The sequence below is a fragment of the Poecilia reticulata genome, linkage group LG5 (assembly GCF_000633615.1).
Source record: "Poecilia reticulata strain Guanapo linkage group LG5, Guppy_female_1.0+MT, whole genome shotgun sequence".
NCBI lineage: Eukaryota > Metazoa > Chordata > Actinopteri > Cyprinodontiformes > Poeciliidae > Poecilia > Poecilia reticulata.
This window is the reverse complement of record NC_024335.1, coordinates 9,292,610-9,304,615: the sequence shown is the minus strand read 5'-3', so window position 1 is coordinate 9,304,615 and position 12,006 is coordinate 9,292,610. Positions and strand designations below refer to the sequence as shown.

At 39.2% G+C, this 12,006-nt stretch overlaps 1 protein-coding gene across 5 annotated transcripts in view; it reads right to left on the bottom strand.

Annotated features, from left to right (window-relative positions):
- Positions 1-3,343: 3,343 nt before the first annotated feature.
- tox2 (TOX high mobility group box family member 2) overlaps positions 3,344-12,006 on the bottom strand; it is a 113,991-nt gene continuing 105,328 nt past the window's right edge. For all 5 annotated transcript variants that reach the window (XM_008408417.2, XM_008408418.2, XM_008408420.2 and 2 more), the window contains 4 exons: positions 8,845-8,925; positions 5,581-5,988; positions 5,337-5,485; positions 3,344-3,946 (listed from right to left, as the gene is read on the bottom strand). In XM_008408417.2, the coding sequence (XP_008406639.1) occupies positions 3,904-3,946; positions 5,337-5,485; positions 5,581-5,988; positions 8,845-8,925 (681 nt within the window). In that variant the 3' untranslated portion in view covers positions 3,344-3,903. The remainder of the gene's footprint in view (positions 3,947-5,336; positions 5,486-5,580; positions 5,989-8,844; positions 8,926-12,006) is intronic.

Sequence of the window (12,006 nt, the reverse complement as noted above, 5' to 3'; positions counted from 1 at the left end):
CACAATATCTGAAATCATTTGAATTCTGTTTTTTTTTCCCTCTGGTCACATAAAATGTAAAAATTTCTTAAATCATCAACAATACTGAGGTGTGTCAAAAGCAAAACAAATTCTTTTGGGATTTATTTTACTGCCCAGCGCATAGATGTTGCATACATTAACTACAAGATTGTAATGGAAATGTCCAGGTTTGACCAGTCTAAATAATGTGTTTCTCCTACTCAATCTGAAGTGGTCCTTTTTGCAAGTCTTCCAGTTTTCAGAAATAGAAATAAAAGCTCCCATGAATCCCAAATTGTTTTAAATAACCTCTGTGCCCTGTACAGATGTTACATAGTGCAGTTTGAACCACACAGTTCAGGTTTAATGGGGATATTTTACATTTTAAACTCGGGACAACCAACGGCAGTGCAGATGTCTTAAAAACGGTGATAAAGTTCTTTAGTTTAGTGCCAAATTGGAAGCTGAAATTGAGAGACAAACTTTAGGGTCATTAGCTAGTTAAAGTGTGTGTCAGCATTTTCCTACATTACTTGCACATGCACAGCACAGTATGCACCCACCACCCACTGACTAGACATGCTAAAAAGGAACAGAAAACCTGTTTAGAAAAACTGGCTGATGACATTTAACTTCTTTTGAGCGCTCATGACACCCACAAGCTATGCGCCCCTGAACACCTACGTTTTCCGTCAATATTAATTAAAGTCTAGTGACACAATGTTTTTGGCYATTAATAATGCTCAACACATTTAGAAATTTGATAATCCAAACCTGTGTGTAAAAAAATGTATGGACTTGGACAGAAATGTGTTGCATGTGCTTTAGATTTAGACAGATAGCATGTTTTTATTATTGTAATCCACTAAATCAATCAACGTAAAGTTATGTAAATTAAAATAGTGTTTGACAAGATCATATCGAAAACCACAACCATAAATTGCCCTTTTTTCACGACCGTTCGCCTCCTGACTTCAACTTGGGGATGAGGAATAGGATAAAAGGTGCTGACAGGAGTGTCAAAGGGATGCTGTCCCCTTGCAGTATTTATGACAGAATTACTGCAGACAATAAAGGTCTAATGGTCGAGTGCGCTCGATTTATATTTTTGTAAAATAAGGGAGATCTCATTGTCACAATACTGTTTTGGTAAGCACAAAGCTCAGGAACAGAGATTACGCTGCGCACAGAAAACACACACTCAGATTCATATAGGATGATATTCATTTATGTACACAAAAGGCACAGAGCCAAGACTGTGCAGCTGCACCCAAACTCCCTCTTATTTGACACTGCATTAAGAATGTATGACTGTGATTTTCGTATAATGTGTGTCATATCACAAAGTGGCAGGTTTTCCAATTGTCCAATAATGATCTATTTGCCAATTCAATGCCACCGTAGAAGAAACGGCAGGCAGGCGTTAAATGAATAAAACATCGAATGCGAGGATCGTGACAGTTTCATTTCAATCTCTTCTAGACTTCTTTCATGAAGTCTCTAAGAAGACGTGTTTGCAATTGGGGTAAAATCAGCACTTGGACGGTTGCCTGAGTTTGTATGCGCATTGGATTTTTTTTTTTTCCTGTACTCTATCTCACACTAGACGCCTACGATGCACTACTTTCACAAGCAAAAGCAAACCGTCTCCTTGCATCTGCTCCTCTGTTCGTTGAGATAGTTTACTGGCAATATCCATGCTGGCTGGTGCACRCTGTATCCATCCATGGTTAATTAGCTAATGCCACTGGGGCTAAATATAAATACGGGAAACAAAACATGYGACCCCTCTAAAGTGTGGATATAAAGTGCAGAAGAGAGAGTTGGGGGKKKTTYYYYKKYYTTWMSRWWRSYWWTWWWAARKKKTYMAMMAAARGKKKKRWYSKYYWAWTKGRRGRRRMMGAMRRWRRAWRWAWRTYYRTSSRKRRRKRAAWTRAMWKRCRTSMRKCWMRCTYWYTKWWYKWWYTTTTYTTYWTTATKMWGSWSKKMWRWAAWARAAGMAKYATKAYRRMARRWRRTGMTGCTGSYRRSRARRRAARAAAAAARRMAGSMWSCAWMMWAWATAWAWAAAAMAACWAMTMATCMTYSTKRTSRTCRTCATCATTATTTATCAAACCAAAGCAGAGAATAATAAAATAAGAATAAAAATACACCTCCATTGTAAGAAGCAAAATTGATCTCATTTCTTTTATAAATAAGAAAACCTGTCAAACAGCTGATGGGTAACTAGCAAAAAAAAAAAGGAACAATGTAGGAATAACCATTTCAAATATTTATCATTACTTGTTTTACAAATAATATAACTACAGTTGGCAGTTTTTTTTTGTTTGTTTTGTATTTTTTTACACAACTTAAAATGTTATTGTGTTGCAGCGACTAGAACTGAAATTCTGCTACACAAAAGGAGATAAAAACGAGATGTCTTTGTCAGCAAAATGCATTTTCCGTTAATCACACAAGAGTTAAAAACACAACCAAACACGAACCAGAAACTTATAAAAATTACTTGTGATGTGTATATTCACGTTGCAGGTCTCCCCCCCCCCTCCTGAGTGGTGAGGAGACAACAAGGATATATTGGTCAGATAGCTAAACAAAAGAAGGGAGGGGTGGGCATTTTGAGGCATTAATCCCACCCCCTACTTCCCTATCTGAAACTTTACATCTCATTTTATCTCACAGCATTTCTTTTTCCATCTCTGTGCTCTCTGTCTCTCACCTTGCTCTTTCTGTTTAATGGTCTGCAGGACATATATTRTATATTCGGCTTTAGACTGAATTTTGTCTGAATAAGACAACAACACACGAGTGAGCACAGATTTAATGCGAGAGTGAAAGTGTGAAATGCTCCTCCGAAATCCAGCTGCACGGGATTGTTAAATTCACAGGAAAGACTCAAACACCGAGAGAGTCGCACTTACCAGTCCTCTGCTCGCACACACTCATACCACGCCATGAATGGGGTACATTCTAACGTCCTGACGTACTCAGACACACACGCATTAACATACATGTACTTTTAGAGGAACAAATCTRTTTGGACTTTTAATTCCCAATTTGATTCCACAAAAGTGATATTTACAATCACACTGTGACAGCTCAGTAGACCTCTACAGGTCTTTATTAATAATAAAAAAAGATTTGCTTTTGTTTTTCTGTCTCATTCCCCACCAAGCCTTTAATCTTCTGGCCCGTAAGCACAGCTACCATAACATCAAGGCCTATGCTCAACATACTAGGAGTTAATATTTCTCTATGATACAGGGCTTACTAGAAAAAAATGCAAAAAAAAAAAAAAAAAAGAGAGAGAGAAACAAAATAGCCAGCAAGAAATAAATAAGACAGAAACACCAACAAAAGCAAAGAAAACTACAAAAATAGGGTGGAAAAAAGGAGGAACACTTATTTTTTTCTACTTAAAGCTGAATGGGAGTCCTAAGGGGTCTTTTTGATGGTGACACACAAGAGGAGCACTCCACAGCCCAGATCAGAGAGGGCTCAGACATATAACTGAGGAGGCATGGAGGGAGGAGGAGGAGGATGAAGAGGAAGAAGAGGAGGAGGACGAAGAGAAGGAAAGGGGGGGAGGGACTTTATAAGTGCTTGGCAAATTTAAACAGCAAGAAGACCGTTAATACAATAAGTGGTACAGACAGTAGTCATCTAGTCAAAAAACTGGTCACAAACTCTAGAAACTGCAAGAAATAATAATTACATTAACAATGAAAAATAAACAGGTYGATGATAACAGTTTCAGGAATCTGAATGTGTTTGTGTGTGGCTGTATGTAAAGTGTACACATGATGTAAGAGGAAGGAGGTCGGGGCTGGGTGAGGAGAACAGAGCGGGATGAGAATAGACTCCTCGGTGTTGTCATTTGTCAGCAGAGGATAATCTTCAGTTTCAGGTGAGGTAGAGGGGCTTGTCCCTGCCTATCATGCTTCCACTGTAACACAAGAAAAAGATCAATTAAACACACAAAAAATTGTAGACTTTATTAACAAAAATAAAACATCAAAAGAATGTAAAAATACTTTTGTGTCTCGTTATCATGGACTTGGTTGTTCTACTTTTAGCTCAAGTTTAAGCTTCAAGTTGAAATAAAAAAAATCTGATTTCATGAGCATAAAAAAGTATGGATTTTAAATCTGCTATGAAGTAGCAGAGCTTCAATCCCTGTCAAAGTCCAAATGCTGGGGTTATAAATATTTCTTTATATTAGTTTTCAGTTTTTCTTTTGTCTTTTAAGTTACAATATCATCAATTTATTTCAGTAATTCAATTCAAAAAGTGAAACATGTCACACTTATACTGCAATCCGCTGGGTTTCCTTGGAGAGAAAACTTTTTAAACTAATTGAATCATGAGCTAAACTTAATGCACTGTTTGATAGCTGGGATCAATAAACCCAGTGATAGAAAGGTCAACAGGTGCTTTTGGCAGTTGGAGAACAGGCCAAGTGTTGTTGGAAAATGAAATCATCTCCATAAATCTTGTTAGAAAAGAAAAGCTGGAAGTYGTACATTTATTTTCCTGGTAGATCTCTGGTTTCAAGCCTGGTTCACAGGGAAACACTTGTARCCAACGTCTTGGATGTGTCTGTGTGTGGTGGCTCTTGAAGACCCGACTGCTGTTCAAATCCTTGAACAGGCCCTTAGACAGCTTGGGGCCAGCACTGGTTGTTTGCACCTCCTTCTACAATACTTTTCCTTCTTTCTATTAAAATCATTCTTCACCATCCTTTGCAAAGTTTCAGGTTCTTTGAGAATTTCACCTTTTTCACCTTATCCTCCTTGAGGAGAGTGTAAAGTCAGCTCCATGTGTAGTTCAACTCCAGTCATCAGCAGTTGGAGCCTGAATTAGCGCATCACCTACTTCTACAATCTACAGATTACTCAATTATTTGATTYGGGTTTTTGAGGCAGATTCAGCTCTAAGTGTTGGAGGTCTCTCTCATTTGCTTTTATGGTACATTCTAATTTTCTGAAAAACTAAACTTTATGTTTTCATTAAGCTGTAAGCAGTAGCTATGAAATTAAGAGAAATACACAAGTGAAATAAATCACTGTATAACGAGTCTATATAATATGAAAGTTTTCACTTTTTGAGTTGAATTATTGTATTAGCTTTTCAATAATTTTCTTAGTTATTGCAATGTATCTATATTYTTAAAAGACTTGGTTTTACAACTTGTCYTATAGTCCAATAATCCGACACAAAACATGAATCAACTTAAGTGTTTCCAATAAACGATGCTAAGTCATAGTATAAAACATGTCCGTGAAGTGGATCGTTGTAAGACTATAACTTTGATCAATTACCGTGTATACACTGACCTGCAGTGGTTGCCGCACTCCCGATTGCAGTATTCTCCATCCCACTCGTGGGTCTGAGCCACTCCAGGACCGGGCCCAGAGCCAGGAGCTCCTGGTGACTGGGAACCCCCAATGCTCTTCTGGTACTCTGACTGGAGGTGGGAAAAACTCTAAAGGAGATAAATCAGGAAAAATTAAGCAAAACCCCTGAGCAGAAGCCTCATTACACTCTCATCATCAGATTTGTCTCAGTTTATTTCTGTACCTGCTGCCCTGGAGGTGGGGAGTGAAGAGAGGCCTGTAGCCCCATCTGATGAGAGATGATTGGCTGGGACTGGACCTGCTGCATGCGGATGGGCTGGTTGAGGAGCGAGCTCTGGTGCAGGGAGAGCTGCTGGTGGGGGTGAAGTGGCGGGCTGATCTGGAAGGAGGAAGGTGGGGAGGCACTAATGCTGGGCAGCATTGGGGATTGGCTGAGGGTCTGTGACAGAGCGTGGCGTGGGGCGTGGCCTGCGTAGCTCTGCAGGTCGGTTAGAGGGAAGGCCCCGGGTCCCAGGTATGGCGAAGACGGCTGTGGGGGAGGTGGCACACTGTACAGCGAGTTGGTTGGCATCATATGTGGAGAGGCCTGGCTGGTTTGGGCAGTTTTATTCTCCCCGGGGTCGTTATACGTCTAAAAGCAAAACGGGACAAATGAAAACAGTAATTAATCTCACTGTAAAAAAAAAATTCACAGATTAAGCAGACTTTATTTTATTAAACATAATTTGCTGTGGATGCTGCTTTACAAATGTGTAACTACAAAGTTTATCCCCCTGACTATTTTGATGCAATCATTATATCTGCAATCCGTTATCCTAACTTAGCAGCAGCTAAGTTAAGATACAAAAACTACTATATATGTATATTGGTGTGTATGTGTAGCTGATGCAGAAACAAATGCCAAACAAGCTGTGATGTAAACAGAATTTGCTCAGCTTTGTGCCAAGCTTCAAACAGATTAATGAATAAAACTGAGGAATCTTGATTTCCTTTATAGAAAGCTGGATTTAATTCCATAAGGATGTTTACCACTGTGTTTCATCACAACTTGTTTAAACAGGAGTGTTGTAAGCCATTAAGAATTTAAACTGCTAATCATTTATTTGAAAAGAGCAGAGAAGAACTGAGAGAAGAAAAGATGAGAAATGAGGAGTACACAGATTTCTTAAATCTTTTTCATTAAAGTGTTTAAAGAGAAAATAAAACRGGCAAAAATCTGTTTCAGAAGATCATCATTTTGCAATTAATAAAAAATAAAAAGGGAAATTGGGCACACAATCCTGATTGGTGCATCCCCTCATTCAAGGACATTAAATTGGTCCAATTTTTATTTATTCATAAGATTCAAAGCAGGTGTCAACATGCAAACAGCAGAGGATAACACCGAGTTTCCTTTGTGTTTAGTTCAGCTATACCTCTGCATTATTCACCTTCTCTCACTCTTTGTGTTTTGCTCTCCACAGCTGTTACAAATTTCTCGATTAGCTCACCTGTATCCAATACCCTTCTCCTTGCCTCATTATATATAAGCTCACTGGTTTTCATTACTTGTTGCTGGTTCATTCTGTTATGCCGCCCAAACGCCGTGTCCTGCTCTGCCTTTGATCCCCCCCTGTAAGTTCTTTTGTTATCTCATTATTAAAACTACTTATTCCAGTCACCATCAGTCCCTGCGTTTGGGTCCTTCATTAATCACATCGTGACATTTTTTACCTTAAATTAAAGCGCTTAGAGTATGTTAACTTGTGTCCAGTCTTGTTATTTTTTCCATCTTCTACTTACTCATTAACTCCACCCACCCATCCGCCCACCACTGCATTCATCTACACCTATAAACATTCACTCAGCAGGTCTCTCAGTCTCCCTTTGTTTCCCTGGGGAAGATGCACGTATGAAACACATGGATTCTTTCTCATTAACTGTCAGACTTACTAGAATGATGTGTGGTGGTCTGTTATTTAGTAATGGCTCCATGCAGCCGGCCAAATCCCTCAAATAATCAATGGAACGATATGAAGGCGCAGATAAAGCAGGGGGACAGGAACATTTGCAGGGGTCAAGTGGAAAATGAAATAAGGAAGAAATGAGGTGAAGGGAGAAGGGGAAGAGTGAGATGATGGATTTGATTTGTTGGAGCTCATTTTAAGTGGATAGCCAAAGAGGGTGTATTACAGTAGATGGAGCGGAGATGGTTTATGCTAAAAGACAGTTTATCTTTTAAACTTTAGTAGATGCTTTACATTTTATCTTTTAAACTTTATTTTTTATTATTTTAATTTTCAGACACAAGGGAAGGGCCAATGGTATTTAGAGGTGCAATCAAACTTTTTGTTCTTTTCTTCTTACATAAACTGACAAATGTCACAAAACAAAAGGGCAACAGGTGCACACACAGGATGTAAATCCTTCAAATGATCCTCCAATTACCTCCAATTCCACCCACCCCAATTCACTCTGAAAAGACTGCTTCATCTGTAATTAAAAAAAAAGAAGAGTCATTTTGAAGGATGAGGCTCAGTCCTGCATAGGATTGGCTCCTCCTGAATGAGAGAGCGAAGGTTTGCAGGTTTATTTTTGTCTGTCAGATTTTTTTTCCCTTTTGACTCTCAAACTACCATCATATGGCATCAATCAAGCCTCTGCATAGGATACCCTGAATGTGTAATCGCACTAGAGACAAGAGATGAGAATAGTCTTTTGAGTAGAAAGTATGGCACAGTGAAGAGGCTGATGAATTAACTATTCATGCCTTAATCAAGGTGCTTGTTTTCTGCACATGAGCGTGAGAGGAAGTGTGGCGTCCCGTTCGGGGGAGGAGGGATAGAGAGGGCGAGGAGGAGGAGCTTGGCATATGCTAATGTAATTTAGAGCTCAATATGTAGAACAATGTGGGGACAGATATGAAATGAAGTTGGAACAGTGCTACAACTGCTTTTAAGCTTCATGCATGAGCTCTCTCCTTTTACACAAACATGATCAGTCAAAAAAAATGGTAATGGTCTGGACTTAAACTGCTTCAAAGAGAGAGCAGTGGATGTGAGCAAACCTCAGCCAACACATTAGCAGCCCACCGGGGAGGAACCAAGCACCAGGACGGCAAATGACAGGTAATGTCCACTCCTGCTCTTACACATGCACGCTGATGAGCAGGCACGCAGACGTGCACTATTACTTTTTATTTCTCCCCAGGTTACAAATTGAGGTGTGTTTCAGGCCTAATTTTCCCTGTTTTCTTTGGAGCACACGCACAGCCTTTCTCTTTTACCTCCACTCATAAATACATTTACATATCGACATGATAACATTGAAACATGCATTGTTATCTATCTCTATAATAATGCATATATATGTCTACATGAAGACGTACTAAGCCATCTTTGCTGTTAGTTGACCTTTTCTTTGGAATGAGAGAGGAATTCTGTCTAATTTATCATCCCTTATATTGCAGCTGACCCATGTATATCAAACATGTGACCCCCACTGTTACCTTGGAAACCAGACTGGCTCTGTAGGCGGCCAGGGCTTTCAGGTACTCCTTCTTAGCAGCCTCTGTTTTCCTCTTGTAGCTCTGCAGGAACAAACACAACAACAACAATGTTTGATTACGAGCCGATACCAAAGGTTGCAATGACCCTCCGTTCCACGCTGACTGATGCGGATGAGATTCGGGGAGTCACGGCTGAGATGGAAAAAAAAACAAAAAAAAAACAAAAACATTTCACATGCATTTGCTGCACAATTATCAGGTCAAGGAGATTTTTGCCCATCTGCATGATGCTGATGCATTCGAACCATTTGCTTCTTGAAAATCCAATTCAGCTCAAAATGAAATGTCAAGAAAGATTCTGCACAATAACATGAAAATAGAAGTTAAACGAGGAGCGAAAGCCTGTTTGTCGCTCTGCGCGCTTCTTTTTCAGTGTTCTTCTCCATTAAGGCTGTTGCTCATCTCTTAATCAGAGCTGATGTCGCAGCAAATCACTCAGATGTGAGAGAGAGAGAGAAAAAGAGAGAGAGAAAAAAAAATAAAAGAACTCAAAACAGCTTTAGCAAAAAGGCAATCTTGAACTGTCTGAATGAACCTCAAATGATGCGTTGAGACAGGGAATTCAAGTTAATGTCATCACATGTCACTCACGGCCTGTGTGCAGCTGCCGCTGCCTTTTTCATGCAGCAAAAAGAAAGTGGCAGAAAGTCCACCCTCAAATCAATAGAGAAGACTCAGATCTCAGCATTTTAATATGAAGGAGGGCACTCTTCTTTGCGTGAGTGAATGCAGCGGGTAATTACTGATCCTCTATGAGATACTGTCAGTGGCTACATGGGCAGGGTCATCTCTTCTCAGAGAGGTGGGRTAGAATAACCATTAAGCATTCATGGGTTGCCAAGTGAGCATAGGCTGGCAGCCGCTGACGCACGCACTCAATAAACAAACAAGCAAACAAGCAAGACAGCAAACAAAGCGGGATGAAGCCGGATACAATCTCTTGCTCAAACAGCTGATGTTTATCCTCTCACTCATCCCTATTTACATTATTATCATTATTACCTTGATATCCAAAAGTATTYATACCCCTATGTTCACATTTTGTCATGTTACACCAACACCTTCCAGAGACCAGTTCAGTTGTAAGGAAATGCAGCATAAACTATAGGCATTAATCAAAAAGACAGCCAAGAATCGCAAGATAACTCTGGAGGGGTTGCAGAGATCCACAGCTTAGGTAMGAGAATCTGTTGATGGGAAAATTGTAACCTTGGTGGTAAGAAGAAGTCATGGTTGAAAGAAAGCTGTAAGAGTTCCTTTTTAAAGTTGCCATACACAAATAAGTCACGTAAAAGCCATAGCAAACCTGTGGACAAAGAAGCTAAGGGGAAATCAAAGATGAACTTTTTGGCCTACCTGCAAAATAATCATGCAAAGTAACACTACCAATCATAATTAATCAAATAATAAACATGGTGGTGGCAGTATTACCCCTGCCAACTTCTAAGCTAGTAGGGGTAATGGAAAAGAGCCAGAAGACAAGGGAAAACTTTAGAAGAAACACATTCATGGGCTCCAAAAGATTTGAGCCTAGTGAAGTTTCACTTAGACATGTTGCACTGGTTTTACACAGCATTGAGCCAGGAGGGGAGAGAACTTYATACCACACTTCTGTTTTCTGTAAATATCTAAACCATGTATCATTTTCCTCCCACTTCACAGTTATGCACTAATTTGTGCTGTTTTATCAAGCAAAGTTYTCATAAGATACATTAAAGTGTGTAGTTGTAGTGCAGCACAATGTGAAAAACACTTCTGCAAGGCAATAAATGTCTATACATTAAGCMGCAAGCATAGGGAAATACAGTCAATTTTCATAGAGAAGTTCCCAAAATCATGTCTTAAGTCACTCTTTGCTTCTTATAGACTCAAAGTCTTTGCTTTTATTAACTCAAACTACTCCCAGCAGCCTTAATTTCAAATTAATTTAACGCAGCTAATGATCTACGCAACGACAGATACTTTCAAGCAAATTACTATGCCTAAGGATGTCTAATTATTCCAAAGTGAGTGGATTCATTAGTGGTTGAAGCCGTCAAAGGCTGCAGGTCAGTATGAATTAAAAATAACAAAGCTGCAAGGAGGGATAGCATATGCCTCCCAACGTAATCCCAGCACAGAGGTGTCCCATCTGAATTAGCCCCCTAATTGTACCTTAATGAATTGTTCTTGTTTGATAACCAGTTAATTATAGGAGACAATAACCCTGCGCCCTGCTGACACCGATGGGAGCGATTACCCTGCGAACGTAAAACCGAATGATCGGTGAGAAACAGAAGTAAGGGTGGGGGCAACCGGGGATAAGATGAAAGACATAGTAAGTAGTAATGGATGAGAAATGTTAGAGGTGAAAAGAGGGAGAGGAAAGAAAAACTAACATAATAAAAGTGTAAAAAATCTGAGCCTAAACAAGAAGTTTAATATCCAAACATGCTGCTTAAATTAATTGACAGTCTGCTTTATTTTTGCTTTTTTTTTTTGGTCTCTGACCTTTCAAAAGCACACAAATCCAAAACACAGACTCAATTAAATAAAGCTAAGGTTTCCCCTCACTCGTACGCAAATCCATTATCATTATCCCCCCTTTTCACTGCTGTAGAAACTGAAAATTGATCTTAATCTCAAATAACAAAAACAAGAAAAATGTTCTTTTATGTTTCTGGGRCAACCGTAGCATGTAGGCACCTTGAGGAATAAGGCAGTCCAAATAACCCATTGATCTTACACTTTAAAGCACAGGCCATTGGAACCTGCATAACTAGACAAAATTATAATGAAAAAGAAAAAAATGAACATAAACATGTCTTTGTTCTGCTGTACCTTTGGATAACACACAGGAAGTAGAAGAAACACAATGAAGCTCAACAAAAAGGATCACAAGCAAAACTCAAATGATAACAGTGAAAAAGTGTTGATCTTGTCCAAAGCAAAGGTCTAAAATGTGCTTCCTTTATTGCATTTATGTGAATTTTTGCTGCATGGTATGTTTGAGGAGCGCTATAGATAATTGGAAACAGGAGCTCTGATCTAGTTAAAACAAACCTGTGTGTAGGGGAAGGGTTGTGTTTACATTCTGGTGTTCCTGCAAGGCTCCAGAGGGTC